The sequence below is a fragment of the Leuciscus leuciscus genome, assembly GCF_965113295.1.
Source record: "Leuciscus leuciscus genome assembly, chromosome: 1".
In the NCBI taxonomy this organism is placed as follows: Eukaryota; Metazoa; Chordata; class Actinopteri; order Cypriniformes; family Leuciscidae; genus Leuciscus; species Leuciscus leuciscus.
Window position 1 is genome coordinate 46,400,252 of NC_138725.1, and position 24,249 is coordinate 46,424,500.

Here is a 24,249-nt window from a genome sequence, read left to right on the forward strand (position 1 = left end):
CTCTTCATTGTGCCTTATCACAGTTGTTAATCGTTTCTCTGCAGTCTATAAAAGTTTGATAACCTCATACATCAAAATTTTGATTACACCATATTATCTGTCTCACCATCAGACCAGCGTTTAGACTTGTGCAAGTTGAACCCATCTGACAGTGATGCCGTCCGTGGGCAAATCGTTGGTATGTATTGAACAGTGCAGGTAGAACTTGTACAGAACTTTTCGGGTACAATGGCCCCAAAATGTATTTAGCAACACTTTTAAATGGATGTATTTGCACTGGATAACAAAATATCAAACCAAGTGTTAATTTTGAAGAAAGATAACACAAGTAGTCAAAACATTTAAGATGACATTTTCCTCATAAAAGTGTAATTCTGAAAAAAGCATTAGCATTATTTGTTTGCAGATGCCACTTAGTTGGATATTTTGTATTTAATGCAATAAAGTTCATACTTTTTTTTATATGGTTTAAATTTCCAAATACTTTGTAACCACTGTGTAAAATTGAATATAAATTCTCAAACAAAAATCAATTGTTCATCGCTAAATCAGTGTTTTCTGCTTAACGAAGAGCCTCAATGTGAAGACCTTTCTTTACCGTTTTCTTCACTTTTGTAGTGAGCCTGCAAACCAGAGACAGAATTGGCAGCGGAGGGCCTGTGGTCGACTGTAGAGGACTAGTAGAGAATGAAGGGTGAGTCGTCTTCTGTCCTGAAGATGCACATTTATTTAGCACTGGAACTGACTGGCTTCCTGCCCAGATAGAAAGCACTTTATTTGAGCTTCCTAAAGACCAGTTAGTTTCACAGTTCATCACTGTTTAATCATCAATACTTAGTCAGAACATTTGGCCCAGCCTGTAAAAATAATAAAGGGCGGAACTTTCTTTTGTGTAAGATGATTATGATATTACCTATCCACACCTATGTGGCCTGTGTTAAATCATCTGAAAAGTAATTTTGGAAATGATACATGAAAGTTATTACATGTCATGGTAGATTATGAAATGACTTATTTGTGTAGGATAGGTCCTGAGACAGTTGTTAAAATATTAGGTTAGTTTTATGTTGTCCTAAATGTTTGTGTGTCTGTGTGCTGATGTAGCTGTGTTTTCACATCTGATCTGTATATGTTTCAGGCCAGTTTTTGAGGATTCGGGGCCTGGACGGCCTCTCAGCTGCTTCATGGAGGAGCCCATGCCATACACAGATCCCACAGGGGCCGCTGGCGGAGGAAACTGCCGTGCACTTGAGTCACCCAATCAGGAGCAACGACTCCAAGCACAACGGATCAGAAACCAAGATTCCCGAGGGCACACACACACACCTCAAAACAGACCACACGGACACCAGTCCCCCGACCTCCCTGAGGGCTACGGTAAGTGTGTGCATATTAGCAATGAGTCAGCATGGTCGAGTTAATGAAGTTTACCTAGATTTTTTGTTTTTTTTTAATCAAATTGTTTTAGCTCTGTATTTTTAGTGCCGGTGCTTTAAAACACTACTTGATATCGAGACACTGCTTTTGTAACAAATTTCACCTACTTCAATACACTTCAAATCACCTGGTGTGAGCAATTTTCCTGTCATTATGTGTAAGTCACTGTTGTTTTTTAAGTGATAGTTTTGCAATAAAAGATTTATTTGTAAATATTTCACAAAAACATGCAGTTTTGCTCTTCTCAGTGTGTATACATGATCTCTTACCCTCAGTACTGCTGAAGTCCACTGAGACTAATACAGCTTAGCGCTCCGGGTAGAGGCTACTGAAGTGCAGTGAACCGGAGAGACTGAGCTCTGAAAGAAGTCTATTCTATGTGGCACTGCTGCTTTAGCTGAGCTGTGTGGCTATTGCGGCCTGCAATATACAGGTGGATTGGCTGTGGTAAAGCCTCTCATTGGAGTGTAACCGTGCCTGACCCTTCTGGTGTTGTGGTCGAGTCCTCTGCCGTGACCAGTGGACGGCGCCAGTGTAATTAAATCTCAGACTAGACATGCCACACTAGCTGTGTGCAGTCTGAGAACTGGATGCTTTGCAATAGCCCTGGCTCTCATTCAGGTTACGTGTAAACCTCTGAGTTAGCTGTTGCTCTTTCACTCTTGACATGTGTCTGTTCTCTTTTCTAATTCAGAGCAAAGGACCACTGTGCAGGGCCAGGTCTATTTTCTGCACACACAGACTGGCGTGAGCACCTGGCATGATCCCAGAATACCCCGGTAGGTTTAATCACCACCCGCCTTTGCTGAAATAACGATTGCCCCTGTTTGATTTCTCCTCGCTGCTATTGTGATATTGCTCTAATCATAGCTCTTTAATGTCCACAATCAGCTAACTTAATAATCAGCAATCTCACTTAATAGCTGCTACTGTTGACATTGCGAAGCTTAATAATTTACTCGTCATCATAATAATGATTTCAGGAGCATCAGGAAAGAGACTTGAGAAGCAGCCTGTTAGGGATGGGATCAACACAGGGTGGGAAATCAACACAAGCCACTAGTCCACCACAAGTGCTTATTGCACATTGGCAGGCTATTATGCCTTATCAGTCACTGTAGCGTGTGACCTCAAATGGGCCTTTTTTTTAGATTGGCCCAACAACATACTTGTATATTCAACATGCACTTGTGATGTTTTGAAAAAGTACTGTCTTTCAAGTTATACAGGGATTCTCAGCTTCAATGTCTGTCCAAACTTGAAAAAGGCTTGTCTCAGTTGTAGAGGGTGCATGGAAAAACTCAAAACATCTGATTCTTGATAACTTATGAAATTTATTGAAGATCTTCCAGACAAGAAGTTGATGATCTTAATTAATTTTCTTAAATTCAGTGCTAATTCATATGTTTAGCTGAACCAGTGGTGTATCATAAAGTTGATGAATACATTGTGGCTTTTCCCAGCTGTCCTTAAACAAACTCAGCATACAGATTTGAGCATCTTTCTCCTTTGGTTTTATAACCAGTATCACCAACTTGGGAAGGGAAAGCACGTCTGCTTCACAAACAAAGATCTCTCTGCACGCTTGGACTCTCACACACACCTGCTCCTGTGTGACATGTGCACGTTCACTGGCCAATCAGATTCTTTGCTTCTCCCACGTTGCACTATGTGCTCACAACCAATAGTTTCCATTCTTTTTAATCTGTGGTCTAAACATGTTACTCATTTTATCTTTATTTCAAATTTAGCTTAACGCTGTCGACTGTTTGTTTGGATCTTTAGTTGCGCCAACATCTCTGTAAATAAGAAAAGTCTGTCTGATTGGTGGGCATCTTTGTCATGTAATGCCTTGCAGCTTTTTTCTATTTGGGTTATAAGTTCTAGCTCTACTTGAATGGACAATAGTTATATTCAGCAAGGATGCATTTAACTGATCAAAAGTCATAGTTTATACCATTATAATATTACAAAAGATTTCTATTTAAAATAAATGCTGTGTTTTTAAACTTTCTATTCATCAAAAAATATAAATTGAATAATAATTAAACAATTATAAAAAAAATGATAATTGAATAAATTACATTTCAAAATGTATTAAAATAGAAAACAGTTATTTTAAATTGTAATATTATTTCACCACTGTGGCTGGTGGACAAAAATAAGTTAATTTCCCACCTAGGAAGAGGGTAAAGAGGCAGAGTTTTAGGTCGCCATTATATATGTATTGAGCAGCAGGTGTGATGGGTGCGCTTGCTCCTTCAGGGATTTGAACAGCGTGAGTTGTGAGGAGCTGGGCCCTCTGCCGCCCGGCTGGGAGATCAGGAGCACTGTGTCAGGACGAATTTATTTTGTCGACCACAATAATAGAACCACGCAATTCACCGACCCCAGGTTACACCACATCATGAGGTAAAACATCTTTCACATCGGCTCTGCTCATAACATCTGATTACTCATCCCAGCTCTTAAATTATCCTGTTAATTATTCACCACAATGAATAAATCATCCTTGTGTAATTAAACTTGCTAGTAATGATTGTTGCTTGCTCGTATAAGGGTTTATTAAATTAATTCTCGACATTTAATTCCTAATCGTCCCTAGTGGGAGTGTAACCCGAATGATGCATGAAAATTACATGGTCCAGTGGTTTGATAAACTGCTATGAAAGTGCGGAGGTATTGGTTCACATGTGACATTTGTGTGTGTTTTGCACGTGATGAGCAGCCAGCACTCTCAGGTGAAGGAGTCGAGCCAGGCTCTGCCCGTACAGATGGAGGTTGGTATTGAGGAGGGTGACGGGGAGTTACCGGTGCGCTACGAGAGAGATCTGGTCCAGAAACTTAAAGTTCTCCGTCATGAGCTCTCCCTGCAGCAGCCTCAGGCCGGCCACTGCCGCATTGAAGTGTCCCGTGAGGAGATCTTTGAGGTACTCACAGTCACAATGCTGAATAGTGGCAGTCATGTAAACATGCGTAATTTAGTTCTAACAGCACTGTGGAACTGTTTTTGTCATTGGAAGTGACTGTGATATATGCATCACGATTAGGTTTGCTCTCTATTTGGTCTCTGAGAGTAGGATGTACTTAGAGAGTAGGATCCAATTTCAGTATCTTTAGTTACTCTGCAATTTTTGGCCATAGCAACATGAGACAGATGATTTTAGGAGAGTATATTTTTACTTTATTTACTTTAATACACATTGCTGGTTTTACTGTATAAGATTCATCGCTGCACGTTATTCCAAAGAAAAAACGTGTTTGTAATTTCATCCCAGTGTACACTAACATTCAATAGTTTGGGGTCAGTAAGATGTTTTTGAAAGAAGTCTGTTATGATCACCAAGACTGCATTTTTTTTGCTCAAATATAGTTAGAACAGTCATAATTTGATAAATGTATACAATGAAAACTAACATTATTACAATAAAACTGTAATATATTAAAAAATTTAGTTTAGTCCTGTGATAAAGCAAAATTTTCAGCAGCCATTACTCCAGTCTTCAGTTCATCTGATTCTAATTATCAATGTTGCACATCAGTTGTGCTGCTTTATATGTTTGTGGAAAATATATATATATATATATCTCTCTCTATCTCAGCACTCACACTGTATACATTTTTAAAACATTTTAAATGTCTGTATTATCACTTGATCAAAAATTGTATGTCCTTACTGAGTAAAAGACCCCATACTTTTGAACGGTTATGTAATTACTTGCTTTTTAAAACATCCTTTTAAAATTTGCATCTGATTTAGTTTTTGTGACTTTAAAAAAATTGCCAAATAGCAATGTAAACTTCATTTTAGGCTGGTTTAAAATTTGTTTCATTTATTATTGTTTAAAGGGATAGTTCACCCTAAAATGAAAATTAAGTCATACTTTACTCATCCTGCTGTTCTAATGCTGTATGCCCTTCTTTCTTTATGGAACACAATAGGAGACATTTTAACAAAAAATGTCCTGCTCAAGCTTCAAGCTTTTTAAAAAAGACGTAAAAGTATGACAGAATGATCCCATGCGACACGTGCCGTATATTCCAAGTGTTCTGGGGGAATACCAATAGGGTTTGGTGAAAAACAAAACAAAATGTAATTTATTTAATGAAAATCCTGACTTTGGTCATTGGTCTTCTGTGCTGGACCGCACGTTCGTGAGACTCTATTAGCTTTGCAGTTCACTCCGACTCGCTCAGAAAAACACACAAGTTGTGAGAAATCAAGAGCAACAAAAACACAACATGAAATACAATGCCTAGAAATCCCCAAAAAGTATCTTTGATCACTTACTTCATTGAGTTAAATATCTCCGCACCGGAGCTCCATTTGTCTGATGACAGGTTGACATGTGAACGCGATAACTTGTTACGACTAACACAACGGATATGTTCACCTCATAGAAGAAGGTACATGGGTTGTATTTCATGTCACGTTTTTGTTGATCTTGACTTTTTGGCCCTAGGGTGAATAAAATACTTAATTTTAATTGTAGGGTGAACTATCCCTTTAATTATGTATAATTTATGTCAATTAATGTTTCACTCATAATTGCATCTTATTATGGAAATAAATGTTTTGTTATGTCACTGCTCTAAGTGCTGCTCTATCTGTGCAATAGGAGTCTTATAGACAGATCATGAAGATGAGACCCAAAGACCTGAAGAAGCGGCTGATGGTGAAGTTTAGAGGAGAGGAGGGGCTGGATTACGGTGGTGTTGCTAGGTAGCATATGAATCTGTTCCATATGAAAGGTTCTCATTAATTAATTTCCCCTGTGCCTCATTATTCCCCCATCTCTTTTCATACACCAGACTTGACTTTATAATTTCAACAGTTTAGCTGAATCTCAGCCAGGCTTATCAGCATGCAGGGTATCATGTTCACGATATTGCAGGTGTTCCCCTGTTGAGCACAGAGCTTAGATTGAACTACTGCCAGCAAGACTCAAATATGAGCATCTTCTCAAAAAGTCAATCTGACTTCTCTGTCTGAATTCCTGTCTTATTCCAGGGAATGGTTATATCTTCTCTGCCATGAGATGCTGAATCCATACTACGGCCTGTTTCAGTACTCAACTGATAACATCTACACACTACAGATAAACCCAGATTCATCCATCAACCCTGTAAGTCATTCAGTGACCTATGCTTGGGATTTCTCTCTATAACACGACCCAGTAAATCAGTATGCTATGAAGAAGTTTAGCAAAGGCAGTGCTGCTTGGACCTTGTGGTCATCATCTGTGCTTTAAAAGATCGACTCTGTTGCAGGGTCTCATTAACTTTCCTGTCACGCCCTCTGCTGTTTTTTCAGGACCACTTGTCGTACTTCCACTTTGTTGGGCGGATTATGGGTCTGGCTGTTTTCCACGGGCACTACATTAATGGAGGATTCACCTTGCCCTTCTACAAGCAGCTCCTGGGGAAGCCCATCCAGCTTTGTGACCTTGAGACTGTGGACCCAGAGCTGCACAAGAGCCTCGTCTGGATCCTGTGAGTGAATTTCATACGATATCAAGTCTTTAAGACTAAAGAGAGAGTGCAGACTTATCTCGCACAGACTTTTCTACACCACTGTTGTTCCTGTCACACTTGAAAGACTATAATTATTATTTAAAAAAATAAAGTAACCTCTAATTCTTATTGTTTAGCATTAAAATAAATACATTAAAAGAAGACTAATTTAAATATCTACACAAGAAGTTAAAATGATACACCAGCCTGTTGCTATTATGATTTTCCAAATGTTATAATAAAGTCTTCAAAACTATGTGATGACACAAGAATAGGAAGTTTGTTTTGTAGAGAAATTCATACTTGTGTGCAGTTTATGTGTCTATAATGTTTCTACACATTACAATATTAAGAATTGAAAGGGGTTTTTTTTTTGTGTGTGTGTGCTGCTTTTAATGTATTCTCATTTAAATGTAAAAACTCTTGTTATTATAGGTTGTTCTTAAAAAAAAAAAGAAAAAAAAAGAAGAATAATATGATGGAATCACCATTGCAAATGAAATTACAACAAAAAAACGAAGTAAAATGCACTGGCATATTTTGGGTTCAGTGTGGCCAAACAAACAGCTTGATATTTGTGGATTGTTAATGGGTAGCCTGTTGAATGTAAGCAACAGTATGAATAACTGCAAACTATTTTTCTTGTGTTTTTCAGAGAAAATGACATCACATCTGTTTTGGACCATACCTTCTGCGTAGAACATAATGCTTTTGGCAAATTCCTCCAACATGAGCTGAAACCAAACGGCAAGAACATCCCAGTCACAGAGGAGAACAAGAAAGAATATGTGAGGTATGAAGAGGAGCAAGCTTGTGGACTGCCAGGCACAGCAGATACATAACCACTCTCTCAGAGACAGACAGCCAGCAGAGGGCAGCACTCACCCTGGCTAAAGGGGCTTGGCAGAGGTTTTAGGAGCCTCACTGCTTTTTCCCCTGTCAATTTGATTGAGTGAACCCTGGATATATAAGCTACCGATCAAGAATGTTAGTGGGATGTCAATTTTTATGAGTCTTTATTGTGTGCGAGTCATTGCCAAATAGAAAAGAATCTGAGGTTGTTAATGGAGAACTGTGGGGCACAGTCGCCTGTTAGTGTTCTCCATGTTCCACTGCAGATCTCTAATGATTGATTGTGTCTCTGTTAGGCTATATGTCAACTGGAGGTTCATGCGAGGGATTGAGGCCCAGTTCCTTGCCCTGCAGAAGGGCTTCAACGAACTCATACCACAGCATCTGCTCAAGCCTTTTGACAACAAGGAACTTGAGGTAATTCAAACATTTCAGACACGCTGAATGGACAGGCTGATGAAGAGACTGTTCTGAATAATGTCAAAGACCTTAAAAGGGGAGAATAGAAGAATCGTAACACTAATAATGACATTTCAACCAAACAACTATAATAGCCAACAAACTTCAAAACGATTAGCAAAATGCAAGAAGCACAACACAGTAATAAGAAGTTTAATCAAATTAGTAAGGCATGCTTTCGACACTAAATAAACACAGAAGCAAGATATTAAACAGCAAATAAACACATTCTGAATCCTGAATTTGAAATGTTACTGTCAGGTAGGAGGTTAAGAATGCCAAGCTGTGGACCATCTGCCTGTAGGTTATTAAACAGCATTAATTAAGTGATCTACTACAAAGGAAGGTGTGTGTGTGTGTGTGTGTGTGTGTGTGTGTGTGTGTGTGTGTGTGTGTGTGTGTGTGTGTGTGTGTGTGTGTGTGTGTGTGTGTGTGTGTGTGTGTGTGTGTGTGTGTGTGTGTGTTCTCTTATGCATGTGAATGTGATTAATGCAATAGTGTTGACAGTTATGAGTTTTGGTATGTGTATACGAGTTCCCATTTGCTCAAATAGCAAAAGAAAAACCCCAGAAAAGGGTCTTCACAACTTTCAAAAAGAGTAAAAAAAAAAATAGATATTGATAACCGCAGTCGGAAGAAAGATATTAATTTTACCATCACTCACACATAGAGACACCCTCACAGCAGCATTAACTAGTTTCTTGTATTTTCTAGTTTCTTCTATTTTCATATTGCTTTTTTCATTTCATACATTACTGTTTAAAGGTTTGGGGGTAGTACGTTTTTTAAAAATTGTTTTTGAAATAAATATCTTCTGCTCTCCAAGGCTGCAATTATTTGATCAAAAATACAGTAAGAACAGTATTACTGTGAAATATTGCAATTTAAAACAACTCTTTTCTATTTGAATATTTTAAAATGTAATTTATTCCTGTGATGTCAAAGCTGAATTTTCAGCATCATTACTCCAGTCTTCAGTGTCACATGATGCTTCAGAAATCATTCTAAAATGCTGATTTTCTGCTCAAGAAACATTTCTTATTATTATTAATGGTGCAAACAGTTGTGATAATTTTTTTTTAAATCAATTTAATGCATTCTTGCTAAATAAAGTAATTTCCCAAAAAAAAACAAAAAAAAAAGATCTTACTGACCTCAACCAGATACGGTAGTGTATCTCCATCAAACATATTGCAAAAAGGTATAATAAACAATTGCTCATATATAGGCCTTCCTCTCTCAAAAATAATGTTTATGTTTCTCTCTGCATTTTAGCTGATCATTGGTGGTTTGGGGAAGATCGATCTGAACGACTGGAAGGCCAACACGCGGCTGAAGCACTGTGTGGCTGACAGTAACATAGTGAAGTGGTTCTGGCAGGCGGTTGAATCGTTCGATGAGGAGAGGAGAGGCAGACTGCTACAGTTCGTCACAGGCTCCACACGCGTCCCTCTACAAGGCTTCAAAGCACTGCAAGGTGGCTAATGGATAAGCCATGTGCACTTTTAATATACCTGACATATTGTGCTTGTCAAAACTTCCTAGTCTGCCACTATTTAGTTTGTATTGGCCTTAACCCTAATGAAAAATTCCCTGACTAAAGGCAACATGAAACCCAAATTTACCCAAACTCAAAATTCTTATTATGCAGACTTAACATGTTTCACAGGTTCCCCTACCAAACAAATCTCAAGCCCAACCCTACATTACATCCTGCTGAATAATCTGATTCACTTTTAACAATATGGAATCTACAGTTGTGAATGTGTCTTTTTAAAGTAGTTTGTTCATGCTCACTTCTGTTGAGTTGTGATGATTTGGAGAACAGTGATAACTAGAATGTATCTTTGTAAGGTTCTACAGGTTCTGCAGGACCAAGACTCTTCACTATTCATTTAATTGATGCCAACACAGACAACTTACCCAAAGCCCACACATGGTAAGATTTAGCTAAAGACTTCAAACTAATCAAAGATGCAGATGTTGTTATGTTTTCAAAAAATGTAAATGCACACTTGCTATTGTCTTTAAAGGGTGCATGTCATATGATGAATCCATCTTTCCTTGATCTTTTTATTTTAAAAATAAGTTTTCATTTTATTTGTGATTCAAATGTCCCATGCAAAGATTTGGTTTCAGTATGACCTTGTTTGGAAAAATTTCTACTTTTATTCAGCAAGGAGGCTTTTAATTGATTTATAGTGATATTAAATATATTTATAACGTTACAGAAGATTTCTATTTTAAATAAATGCTGTTCTTTTGAACTCCACATTGATGATAATAAGAAATGTTTCTTGAGCACCAAATTAGCATATTTGATCATTTAAATGTATGTATGTTTCTTAAAGGCATGGTAGTAAAAAAATAAAATAAAAAAAGCCCAGAGAGAGTGGAAGTGGTCATATGACACTATTTGGCACTTTACTGAAATAAAAGTCAGTTTATAAATATTAAACTACAGAAATGCATGATGGGACTCATTTAAGATGGAATGCAGTCAGGGCTATTGCTGAAATACTGAACTCACTTCTCACATATTCTTTCAGCTTTAACCGAATCGACATCCCGCCTTACGAGTCCTACGAGAAGCTCTATGAGAAGCTCCTAACGGCCGTGGAGGAGACGTGTGGCTTTGCAGTGGAGTGAGCGAGTGCCCTGTCCAGCCAGCCAGCAATGGCAGCAAACCCACCAAACAGCCCCAGCCATCCCTCTCACCCCCTCCCCTTCTCCAGGACAGACAGACTGGTGTCTCCTGACAGACTTTAGCATCACCCGCCAGTCTGAGACTGCAGCGGAGGGGAGCGAAGGGCAAAACTCTCAAAGACTAATGATTCCTCACGGTGTGATTCGGTAATTGTTTTCACATTACCACATAAGTTACGGAGAAATCGGATCAACGTTTATTTTGTTTCTCAAAAATGCAGTTTGTATTGTCTTTGTCACTGAAGCGATGGGTTGATAGCGTATGACTGTAACGCGAGTATGTTTGTGCTGCAGTACGTAGAGCCTCGCTGAGCCTGTGGTCTACATGAAGTAGAGCCCATGTTTTAGTCTAGGTGGAGTATATTAACATACGCAGAGCCTGTGACCATTAAACCAGTTTACCTACAGCAAGTGTCTCGAAGGACAAGGGTGGTCTGCGTTGTCATGCTCTGTATGTTCGTAACTTCTTCAATTGTTTCCGTAATTATTTTATTTCCTTGCATCCTGTTCAGTACTATAGGATGGCATTTCAGTGGTATCCATTTCCTGTACTCATCAGTTCTCATTGTAGAAATTTTAACTCGATTGCTTGAAATGTATTATTGAAATGTTTTTTTGTTTTGTTTTTGTCTAAGATCAAGAACATGCTTAATGGCGAGTCTTAGTCCTCTTGTGGGAACTGTGAATGTAACAGCGCCCATGTGTTAATGTTCTTCAGCTGAAGCACAACGATCATGTGCAGCCTAGAGAAGGACTCAAAGCCCTTGCAAAGTCAGCGGTTCCCAGAGTGAGCCAGTATTTTCGTTGCATACATTTATTTAATTTTTTTTTAATCCAATGAGCATTCCTCCGTTGTCAACAAAATACCTACTTTTTTAAAGGTAATGCTAAATGAATGGTGTTTTAATATGCCGATTTTGAAGCAAGTCTACTTTTATGTCACCTTCTTGAACAACATTCGGATCCATTGTGTCCGTTAACACGCCTAAACTGGACTCGTTACTTTAGTTTCGCAAAGAAAACGGATGTCGAATGTTTTAAAGGAGCTCTTTTTGTCCTTAATTTTGATGGACCCTGTTAATCTTTTCCAAATGAATCTAGCCATAATCATATGGTAACTTAGCATAAACTGTTTTAACTTATCGTACTATCAAAAATCACCTTCAGACTGTTATTCGCGGCTCTTTTATTGAAACCACTGCTCCGAGTAACCTTCAGCACTTTGGCTGGCATGTGTACAATCACCCATCATGGAGTGTTTATTGTCCTGTGGACGAACGCTGACGTCCTTCGGCTCCTCGACTTTGACAGAGGTGTTTGGTCCAGGTTTTGGTGTGGTGGAAGAGCAGGGGAGTGTCTTGGATTTCATTATGTAGTGCTTGTTGTGCATGGCACCAGATTATTCTTTGTAAGTGTAATGAATGAGCCAACCTCATAGTGTTTCTTCAACCACTTTTGTCTGTTTCTCTCTCGCTCTGTTTTTTTTTTTTTTTTAACCAATTATTTATTACCATGTAATGTCCTTTTTAAGTATTGCTGCTATTACCATTATTCCGTAGTTTTCAGAGAAGGCTGAGTTCTTGTGAAAGCTGTACACTAATCTCTTTTATTTTATGTATGAATCAAAGTATTTAAACCTGCTGCTGATTCTTCAGGACGTTAAGAGGACGTGGACACCCGACCTTTGACCTGGATGGAGTTAGCGAGTGATGTAGGCTGGGCCCCGGTGGTCATGTTCATATTTGTGATATATGCAATAAAATCCATCACCTTTATATTCTTGGTTCTGTCTTAAAATGTCTCTTTACTCACTTAATGTGTATCGGATCGGTCGGAATTTGTGTCTTTGACAAGTGTGCAAAAAATGAAGTTTGCTGTTTTTCCCAAAAGACCGTGAATGCCTAGAGTGGTGAACTGTTTTTAAACTTGCATAAAACACAAAAGAGGTGACGTTTAATGTTGTGCAATTGTGGGAATGACTAATGAGCTTGAAGATGAGTATGGACTTTGCCTGAAGTTACAGTTGTTTTCATATTTCTCTAAGAAAACCCTTTTTTCCAAGTAATGTGACCAGTATCATCACATTGTACAATTATTAGGTCCTGAGTGTCATTGTTTATTCGATGCAAGAGTAATGTAACTTACTATGTACTAAACATTTCTGAAAAAAAATTCAGTGTAAATAAGATTATATTAAAGAAACTAAATTGCAAAACACTTCTTCTCATTGCTTTTTTTTTTTTTTTTTTGTCTTTGTTTGCATATACTATGAATTTTATATAGCAATGAACGATAAGAAAAGCAAGCCAGCTGCCCCTCATAATTATACATGGTTCAGTTTTATTTCTCTGCAAAAATAATGAAGGATCAGGTGATTTCTTTGGCATCTGTGCTGAGAGCACAAGCGCTGCCTTGTGTCCAAGCCACTCACAGTGCTGGCCTAAAATTACATTCAGATTGTGATGTGAATGCTGAATATGTAGACGTTCCATAAGCAAGGTGGTGAAATATTTTGTCAGGAAGGAAAACATAATTTTTTCCCAAAAGAAAATAGAATTATTTATGTTTTACGTCCGAGCAAATACAGCTGTTTTGTAATAATTATAATAAAGGTGCGTTCATGCTGTGGAATAACAAATTTAAGAATCTATTTCAGATATGCTTCCTTACATAACATCACAGTGAAGAATATTGTATTTAGCTTTTAAGGTTAAGATGATGATATCTTTTGTCTTTAATGGCTCTTGGAGCCAGAGCCCCAGCCCCAGACGTTGAATAGTTAGGCTGATTGGATTAGGACTGGTAACACTCTGGAGTCTAGGGCGGTTCCTCAACCTGTATACTTCATTTACATGCTTTGTTCAACCTCAATGTAAATCCCTCCCCCTAAATGTATATAAAATTGCAAGGCAACGTTCCTTAGATTAGACTGTTGGACGAACTGCAGCAACGCACAGCGAAGTCCTCAATAAAGAAAAACTTCTGCTTGAAAGATATCTCAACGTCTCCTGGTCTCTGCTTTGATGAAGGAAAAGTTTCCAACAATGCCATGTCGGATTTACCGTAATTACAAGATTCCGACTTGTAAAAAGCGTTCACGTCATTGTAGAACTTGTAATTACAACTTATAAACTTGAGGTTTTTTTTACCGCTCCGATCACTCAACTGTGGCAGATTCGTTGATAGTGTTGCCACAAGAACAATTCTGAAGACGTGAACAGCTCCGTGTAAAACGTCACGGGTTGTCATCCCGTAATTACGGTAATTTGAACATGGCATAATAACAGCTTATTACCTTTAGATATGTTTTCTGAATTGCCCAACACTCTGGGGGGAAAAATGTGCAAATAAGAAAACACTAGTAAAAGTTCATTAGGAATTCCACATTAAATGAAGTGTCTCTGCTAACGTTTTCTGTGTCTTTTCCACCATTTAAAATGTCTGGAAAATTTAAGAGAGTAGATGACTTAAACTATGAATCAAAAAAAAAAAAAAAAAATGCTATGTCCTTGGAGGTCTTCCCTGCCCAGTTTCCTGAAAGCATTTTGAAAATGATCTCCATGGAGAAAAGCTAGCAGACAGGAGAGCGGAGCCAGGTTGACAGTGGTGCCACGATCCTGCAACAGACAGCATAAGACTTTATGAAGGAACATTATAAAGTCCCGTGACCTTAACCGAGGCAAAACTCAAACCAGAAATTTCTGATGCTCATAGAAGTAGGTGTTCATCCAGATTATTTCCTGCAGTTTTAAGAAAATGAGTTCTTCCTCTATCTGTAATGAGATCAACGCAGATCGGTGTTGGAACCGTCAGGATGATGAAAGCCAGAGCTTTGGTTTGGCAGAAGAACCATGAAGTCTGTCCTCAGGCTCAGACAACATAATAAGACACAAGACAGCCTAACCTTTTTTACTATTTAGGAATGAGTTTTGATAGGTAAGATAAGACCAAAAATAGTGGTTATACTTTCCTGTAAATCATTCCTTTTATGTTACACAAGTTGCTGAACACTAGCAAACATCATGAGGGATTTTGGGAGGAATTTTCACCCCAAAATGAAAATTGTCATTATTTACTCACCCACATGTCATTCCAAACCTGTATGGCTTTCTTTCTGCTGTGGAACACAAAAAGGAGGTATTTAACAGGGTGTCCGTCCGAGCAGCTCTTCTCAGACAGTGAATGTGAATCGTAAAGAGAGATGTGAAGCAAAATTAATAGTGAATTATGACTTTCAGTCTGTTTCATTCTAACACAACGCTATCAGATGGCTTTAAAACACTCAAGTGGCCATTTTATGGTGCTTCTTTTTAATAAAAAATTATAGGTTTTTTTTGTTGTTTTTTTAAGCTTGAGAGCCACTAATCTACTTTTACTAAAGACAGCGTGAACATTCTTCAAAACTTCTCATTTTTTGTTTCTCCAATCTAAGAAATGCATACAGGTTTAAAACCACACGAGGGTGAGTAAATAATGTCTTTTTTTCTTTTCTTTTTTGGTGAACTATTTCCCCTTTTTTTTCTTTTCTTTTTTTTTTTAATTGTTCTTGAAATGTTTACCTGTTAATTCACATAACCTAAACCTTGGCATTAAACCACCAAAAAGGGCAGACTAGCTTGCTAAATGCACCAGATGGTTCACTTTGTTCTTTATGTGCTATTTAATTGTATGGTTCCTCAGAGTAAGTGTTAGGGAGACATCTTGTAATATACTTAGAGCTTCTATTTCATCTGTTCTGTTTGTTTTAAAAAATGTCAACAACAACAAAAAATGAAATGTAGACTTGTTTCCATTCAGGTGTGATTTTTAAGAGACATTTTATCACTCTGTTTTTACTTCTCATGTAGGACATGTTCACAGCAGGAATGGGACTTTAACACCTGCCAACATACCTTTTGAAAAAAATTTCATATTCGTCGGTACATCACAAACCCGTAGAAGTGCGTTTATGCAACTCATTCTCACTCCCAAGGCGTCTAAAACTGAAGCATGGTCCAGCGCCCCCGGCATCACACAGCCGACGCCAAAGGCGCCCCTCGGTGTCACTAGGCCCTGTCCCAAATGGCGCACTTCATGCGGACTTTCGGTCTCGTGGACTTGAATTGCGCGTGCTCGCTGAGTCTACGAGTGGGATAGGCAACTCCGGTCCTGGAGGGCCACTGTCCTGCGGAGTTTAGCTCCAACCCTAATTAAACACACCTGAACAAGGCAATCAGTGTTTTCAGGATTACTAGATAGATACAGGCAGGTGAGTTTTTATCAGGGCTGAAGCTAAACTCTGCAGGACAGTGGCCCTCCAGGACCGGAGTTGCCTATCCCTAGAGCGTCCCATTCAGCATTTTACCGCTCTGAAGTGTGCTCAGCAGCGCTCCCTTTGTACCCTTGAAGCGGTCTTCCACGAAGCCCGCATAGAAGCAGGCTCCACTCACTAACTACCCAGGAATCTTTGCGAAAGGCCAATCAGACAACAGATGGGAGGAGATTTCACTCACGGATAATTGTTGACATGGCTGAGAAGAAAATATTATGGTTTTTATGACCTAAATGTACATTTTATCAGTTGTTACAGTTTATACAAACATTATGGTCATCGAGCAGTGGTTGATGTCTCAAACATAATAATAGCGCGTTTAATAATACGATCGCATTATGATTCATTAAATAAATAGAACGAATGGCAGGGCTAGTCATATGTAAACGTAGTATGAATATTGAAACCTGTAAATTGAAAAAATTTATGTTTAAATTATGTTTTAAAATTGTAATCTTAGTTCAAATGGAACATTATGTATTATTATGTACAACTGTATACATCATTTAAATAAGCATGATATATAATGCCCAGGTGATATGCACAATATCAAAATATAGAACTGTAAAATTAGGCTGTGTAGTTGACATGGAGGTAAGACGTCGGAGCGCAAAAATGTGATTTCTTCTGTCCAACAACAACCAGGCCGTTATTTCCGGCGTGCCGATCGAGTCTGTCCCAAAAATACCTTTCAATGCGCCCTCGTGGACTCGCGCCAAGGGCCCTATAGATCTGCACTACATGACGTCACCAAAGTGTGGACTCTGAGGAAGTCCACAAGTCCGGAGTGTGCGATTTGGGACAGGGCCTAATTTGGAACTCCGTTGCTTTCAATGGGAAACCTGTGGCGTCAAAAACAGACGCGAATTTTATCTTTAAAAATCGCGTTGAAGAAGTCTCATTCCGAACACATCGCGATATTTGGCATCAGTTCACGTGTGCCAGATGTTGGTAAGTAGTGTAAATATGCTGTCCTAGTAATAATGTTTGATAATGTATGTTCTGTTTGTTGATATTAATCAGATTAGCTCATGTTCAGTCACTGCATTATATCTGTCATCTCCACGGAGGTTTTGCATTTCATTACTTTCTAATTCAAAACAGGGTGATTAAACACTGTCTGTCACGTGACGTGCTATAGGCCTAGACCTTCAATCAGTTAATCATATTCATATCAGGTTTAAAGTAGTACATTAGTTCCAAAGTGGTAGTAGAAGCACAGTAAAAACAACACTTACCATGCTTTTACCACTGTAACCTTAGTTTTACTGTGATAAGTGTAGTAAAAAGACAGTAATCACAAAACTTACCATGCTTTTACCACACCTTTGGTAGTTTTAATGTGATACTTATTATAAATGCACAGTAACCACAACACTTACCATGCTTTTACCACAGTAACCATAGTTTTACTGTAAGAGTTGTGGTAACAGGACAGTAACCACAAAACTTAACATGCTTTAAACCTTAGTAACCTTAGTTTTACTGAGATGGGTGTAGTAAAGGACAGTAATCACAAAACTTACCATGCTTTTACCAAATTATTGGTCATTTTAATGTGATATTTGTTGTAGATGCATAGTAACCACAACACTTATCATGCATCAGTGCTTTTTCCTTTAAATAATCCTATATATTATACATAATTATATTTTCTTTCCTCTTTTTTCAGCTGAAAAGACCAAAAAGGCCTTTCGGACTCAGTCAGCCCATTATTGTTTGAGGAGAAGTAAACGGAGGAGATGGAAAGCTGCAAAGGCAAATATTCGCAATGGTATATGTGTTGGTTTTAAACCTTAATCAAACATTTTATCAAGCATTTGTTGTTTCTTAAAACCTTTTCTTACAAAACCCATAGCCCAATCAGTACGAACATAGTCTCAGAGTCTTAATAATTCACAAGATTTAACAAGTTGTCAAATTCATACGATACTCTTACATATTTGTATACTCGTACATAATCCTGCAGCTTTTACTCCTAGTGCTGTCATTGGCTACTGCCTCAATTCCTGTACATATTTATCGTGATATTTGTAAATCAGTTGCGCCCCTTCTTGGAAAGTAGTCGGATGTCCCACACACTGTCAGAAAGTTTATATTAATTGCATTGTTTTCTTTTAATTTATTACAAATTGGACCGTTAACATTATTACTAGGACAGCATATTTACCATAGATATAATAAATACATAGACGCCCTATTGGCCGCTTTAGAACGTTGCTGCGATACGTCAACGCGTCCGCCATTTTGCGGAGGGCAAGACTGCGCTGTAATCAAATGCAAGTAAACAGGTGAGCTGTGGTTTTTCTGGATAAAAACATTTATCAACCGATTTCAGTGGTTTGTATGTGGTGTACAAAAAAGTTCCATCTCTAGTTATTTAAAATCTCGATAGTTAGACTTATAAAATATTTTTTTAATAAGGAATGGCCAAAGCTCAGGCTTGTCATGTATTTGGCGTTTTATTCTTGGATAAGAATTGTCAACTGAGATATAATTTAATTTTCACATTAAATTAAATAAAGTTTTCTTATTGTGGAAAAAGCATATTCTGTCATTGCCCCGATTTTAGCAATAACAAAGATAACTGATGGATCCTTTATGGTAATACATATGATATGGTACAACTACAGTGCAATGCAAATAGTAAATATAAAATAAAGTGAGAAGTAGGCTAATAGTAAATAGTTTAGTCAATAAAATAAACAAACAGTATACAGCAAATAAAATAGTAATGAAAAGTATACTTATATAATATCATAAGTACTATAATATAATAATAATAATATATAGATAATAGCATATAGTTTATGTATAATACTATAATAATAGCAATAGAATATGAAATATCAATTACAGAATATTATAGACAATAAAAAATAATAAGTTAAACAGTTACTATGAATAGTACAATAATTTAACAGCATAATAGATTGATAATCGCAAGTGGTTAAAAAAGCGTTAAGGCTGGTTCACACGGGACGATTTTAAAATTGTCGGCCGATTTTCCAAACCTGAGAGACCCCACACACGGGGATAAAAAACCACGGGTCTAACAGTTTTGGTCGTACAGTGTGTGGTGCGCAGCCACACGGAAAAATCAACACATCACACACGAACCGATTTGACTCCCGAGCATTCCCAGATCAGACGGGAAATCGCGCAAAATACCTCGAGATCAAACGTGACTTCAGAGTAAACAATCATGGCAGACGAAGAGGATGCAGTGGCAATAGTTTGTAGTTTGTTTTTAACCGAAAAAAAACGTTATCAAAAGAAAAGGCGATGATCTCTGACGTCCACCGGACTTTCTGGTGCGCCATGCCGCCAGCTGTTTTGATTATATTTCCCGGTGTTTCCTCGCCGCCTCGTCACCTCGCTTTCTGATTGGCTACACTCCACAGTCCACAGGCTGCGTGCTCGGGGGACACCACACACGAGAAGAAATCGGGCCAAATAAATCCAACATGTTGGATATCCCCGATTTGAGATCGGAGCGGTCCCGACGTCCTTCCGAGCAGACGAGAGCAGCCTTTACACACCACACACGGCAGGAATATCTGATCAGATTATTTTACGATAATCGGAGCATCCTTAAGATTGTCGGAAGGGGTGAATCGGGGCTAAAATCTGCCTAATTATCCTGCCGTGTGAACCAGCCTTTTAGATATACACAAGACTAATTATTCTCATGTTTAACCACTAGACTAAAGACATCAGATCCAGCGGCGAACGTCAGAAGGACCAGCCGAGGTAAGCTGTTCTCGGCGGGGTAACGTACATGAGCGCTGAGCGCCCGGTGATCGCTGGATCTCACAACTCCGAAACCCTCAGATAACATTTTTAAATAGGCGCTATCTTTATAAATAAACCACAGATTTGAGCTTTAAACAACTACATTGTCGACTGAAAAACTCTTAAAACTACATTTCGTGACACAATAACCGTAGTATTTTAAAATTTCGCGGCCTTTCTCCTCTGAAAATAAAAATAGTAAATGAAATACAACCAGAAACAAATTTTCAGTTTTGCTTGTGAAAGGTAATTCCCTGAGACCTGTTTTCAATTGTGTGGCGATTTGTAAAGCCCCAAGCAGCACACGAAATAGGCATTTTTCTCAATTCTCGTTATGAGAGGTATGGGAAAGTTGCCCTCCGCAGTATGGCGGCGCCGTTGACGTACGATCCAGCGGCCAATAGGGCGTCTATGTATTTATTATGTCTATGATATTTACACTACTTACCAACATCTGGCACACGTGAACTGATGCCAAATATCGCGATGTGTTCGGAATGAGACTTCTTCAACGCGATTTTTAAAGATAAAATTCGCGTCTGTTTTTGACGCCACAGGTTTCCCATTGAAAGCAACGGAGTTCCAAATTAGTCATAGAGTGACGCCGAGGGGCGCCTTTGGCGTCGGCTGTGTGACGCTGGTCCATGCTTCAGTTTTTGACGCCTTTATTTGCCTTTTGTGAAATGTGATATAACACCAAAAGCATCTGATCCTTATACTCCCAGAGAGAGGGAGATAGAGCAGTAAAACGGTCTACAGGATCATATCTACTGCTCAATAAAAACGAGTTGTGTAATCTAAAATTACAACAAATAACAGCCACGTTTTCTTCACGTTGCCAACATCATCTGCCATGAAAGACGTAAATTAAAGAAATCCAGATGTTCCTTTATAGAAAGGTTTATTACGGGACAATAAAGATAGCCTACCTTGACTGCTTTTTATTTGGAAATGTTAAGAACACCCTCTCTTCAGACTAACAGCTAAAAGTATTACATCATATTTCATCTAAAGACTTGAAAATATACACTGATGTTATTGTGTACTAGCCTACACCCGTTTCTTTGCTTCACTCGGTTTATAGGGGAAATACCCCTGTTAATGAAGCAATACTGGAAAACACAGTATGAGAACAGTCAACAAATGTTACAAATAAATATTAAATGCCCCATCATTTAATTCAACCCTTACATGTGTACAAATAAAAAGCATTTTGAACAAATCAAGCATTCTTGAAGTTCTGGCAGGTCACGTTAGTCAAGCTCGCATTCCTGACTCTCAGCTGATCCACGTCTAAAACACATATAAGCTCCTTTCTCACAAGCTAATTATTACCCTCCTCCATCCCCAGCTCCTCCTCTCTCCAGTCAGGACTTGACCTCTGATATACCTCTTTGTATCAGACTCATTTTTCTTAAATGATGTTGTCATGTATAAAAAATTGTCATTAAGAACAGCAATACATTGGTTCTGTTCTGGAGGGGTTATCGCTACTTACCCTGCTGGGCAGGGAGTTCTTCCCCAGAACAGAACCATACCGCCAATCCAAACTGTATGCTAATCATCCTTGGCGATATAGTCCTGACAGAAATGCTCTCATTTGTTTTCTATAAATGATCACAAGTTAACAGAAGAGCATTATATAAATTTTTTAGGTTTAATCATCTTTAATTGTTGATCTCTGATAAGCTCAATGAAAGATATTAAAATATTTGGGGATCCCTACATTTTTTTTTTTTAATTTTTTTTTTTTATGTTCTTTGATGATCCACAAATCTAATCATCTTTTCCCACAGCTTTCCTGCTGAAGGTTTGTTTAGGAGCTGGTGGAGTGAACTTTTATTAGAGTGTTAAATGGGAAAAAAAAACATCATGACCAGGAAACATTAAACTGCTCTTGATAATAAAAAAAAAATGCTGTCCATTTTCCACAGATTCTGTGTCCTGTGTCCACAATCAACCATATGCTGAACGGGCTACATAAATGTTTTATTTTACCTTTGGTTTATTGTAAAAAATATACATATTGTGCAACAATTATATTATATTATATTATATTATATTATATTATATATATTGCTAACACACTATAACTGATTAATTTTGGACAATTTCCCAAACCATTCATTCAGCTCTCAAAACAAAGAAACATTTCTCCAAATGTTTAACATATTTCACCTGATTTCATACACATTCCAATTTTCGTAGATTTCTGCAAAAACTCTACACAAAAATGCCTGAATTTTTCACAGGTTTAACCACGTTCTCATTCATAAAACACAAGCAAATATTATAGTTAACTCAAGTGTCACAGTGTGAACTAAAACAGCACACATTTACCAACATTAAAGGGATAGTTCACCCAGAAAATTTTAATTCTGTCATCATTTACTCACCATCAAATTGTTCCAAACCTGTATGAATTTCTTTCTTCTGCTGAACACACACAAAAATATTTTTTTTCTATACTAAGTCAAGCCATTTTTTTTTTTTTACATGTACTCTATTTTTGCAGAACTGAGAAAAATACTGCTCATAATAGAGAAAAAGCCTTTTCTCAGAATACCAAGAAAGTGATACGCTGAATTAATTTATTTCTTGCTGTACTGTAATTGACATTATACTGTATTGTGTTGCATACCGAGTTCATATTCAATTCTTTGGTATTTTCTAGTACTTTTCATCTACTGTCAGATCACTTACAGTAGTGCAGTCTCAGACACTGAATTGCCACTGATGTACATCTGGATCTCTCTCTGCTTTGTGCACCTGGAGTTTCACCATGATAAATTCCTCCGGCTATAAGGAAAATGAATGCGACTTTTGTAAGTTACCTGACAGAGATGCATTCCTACACTGAATTGTCACTGATGTACGTCTGGATCTCTCTCTGCTTTGTGTACCTGGAGCTTTAGCTGCTGTCATATTTATGGCAGATAAGCTGTGTGCCGCTGCTACGGGTCTGGATAATGTCAAAGACCAGGGCTTTGGGATGTTCCTTTTTGCTGCTCTTTCAAACAGTTTTTCTCAGTGAAAAGGTTGCAGTGTTTTGGCTGAGGGCATCACAGAGAGCAAATAATTGTCTCCCAATTAAATGCTTGCAGGGGGAGTGTATATATATACACACACACCGCAAGCATATGTGTGTGTGTATCTATATTTGAAAAGATCCAGAGCTTATGATGTGTGGAGGCGTCTTTGAACCCCTCACGGATGTATTTATTTCAGTGGATGTGTTATCAATTAAATGTCTGATGTTTCTTCGTTCAACATCCAAACACCGTTTACTGAAAAAGCATAAGCTGAAAAACAAGGTATGAAAATGAATCATGAGAAAAGAGTCTTTTAAGGACCTACAGTTTCATACTACTTCTTGATGGGATGCATTTTTACGGGCACCAGAGTTTATTTTCAGCGTAATGGGCAAATGAGCCGTCTGCTCCCTGCTGATAAAATTCAGGTGGTCAGAGCTCCAGAAAAGTTGATAATTGTGCAGAAATGACAGGTCTCCACCCAGCAAACACTTAACACAGATGGTGCCAGGCTATTTCTACACTTCTCTGTCTGCTGACACTGGCTCATTTCACTCTGCTATTCTTATAGACTTGTTTAGTCTGAAATCCATTACTTGGACACAGTCACCTCTGATAACAGATCACTCTAAGTTATAATTTAGACACATGCATTTTCTGTGAAGCTGCTTTGAAACGATATGTATTGTGAAAAGTAAATATGCTATACAAATAAATATGAATTGAATTGAATGGTTTAGACCAGCACAAACCATATTCTCTGCCAGCAATTTACTAACCTTTTTATTGTAATGAAAACATAATTATCTGCATTGACATGTTTGTATCGAGATTTCCCATATGTAAAGCCATTTTAGACTTTCTAAATATGTAAATAATACATTACAATAAATGTTATATTAGGAAACACAAATCTCAGTGCTGTCTTAACATTAGCTGTCAAATATTTTGAGAAAGTTTAAAATATGGTATGAGCTGCAAAATCCATAGCCCACCATACATGTATTTTAATGACTGTCTGCACAGTTACTGAAAATAAAAGGCTATTTTACATTTTATCTCAGTATTTATATTTATACTTTTAAAATCACTTTCACTTAGACAAATACGACTGAATATGACAAATATGATTGAAAACTTAAA

The 24,249-nt window shown here is 37.9% G+C and overlaps 1 protein-coding gene across 3 annotated transcripts in view; it reads left to right on the forward strand.

Moving 5' to 3' along the window:
* Positions 1–13,183, forward strand: part of smurf1 (SMAD specific E3 ubiquitin protein ligase 1) — a 38,556-nt gene extending 25,373 nt beyond the window's left edge. The window contains exons 5-18 of one of the 3 annotated variants that reach the window (XM_082189340.1): positions 113–178; positions 619–694; positions 1,139–1,377; positions 2,132–2,216; positions 3,703–3,849; positions 4,166–4,367; positions 6,057–6,160; positions 6,449–6,563; positions 6,752–6,930; positions 7,607–7,744; positions 8,100–8,220; positions 9,538–9,739; positions 10,117–10,201; positions 10,812–13,183. In XM_082189340.1, coding sequence (XP_082045466.1) covers positions 113–178; positions 619–694; positions 1,139–1,377; positions 2,132–2,216; positions 3,703–3,849; positions 4,166–4,367; positions 6,057–6,160; positions 6,449–6,563; positions 6,752–6,930; positions 7,607–7,744; positions 8,100–8,220; positions 9,538–9,739; positions 10,117–10,201; positions 10,812–10,911 — 1,859 coding nt within the window. In that variant the 3' untranslated portion in view covers positions 10,912–13,183. The remainder of the gene's footprint in view (positions 1–112; positions 179–618; positions 695–1,138; positions 1,378–2,131; positions 2,217–3,702; positions 3,850–4,165; positions 4,368–6,056; positions 6,161–6,448; positions 6,564–6,751; positions 6,931–7,606; positions 7,745–8,099; positions 8,221–9,537; positions 9,740–10,116; positions 10,202–10,811) is intronic. The other 2 variants (XM_082189341.1, XM_082189342.1) reach the window with 2 other exon arrangements.
* Positions 13,184–24,249: the final 11,066 nt, after the last annotated feature.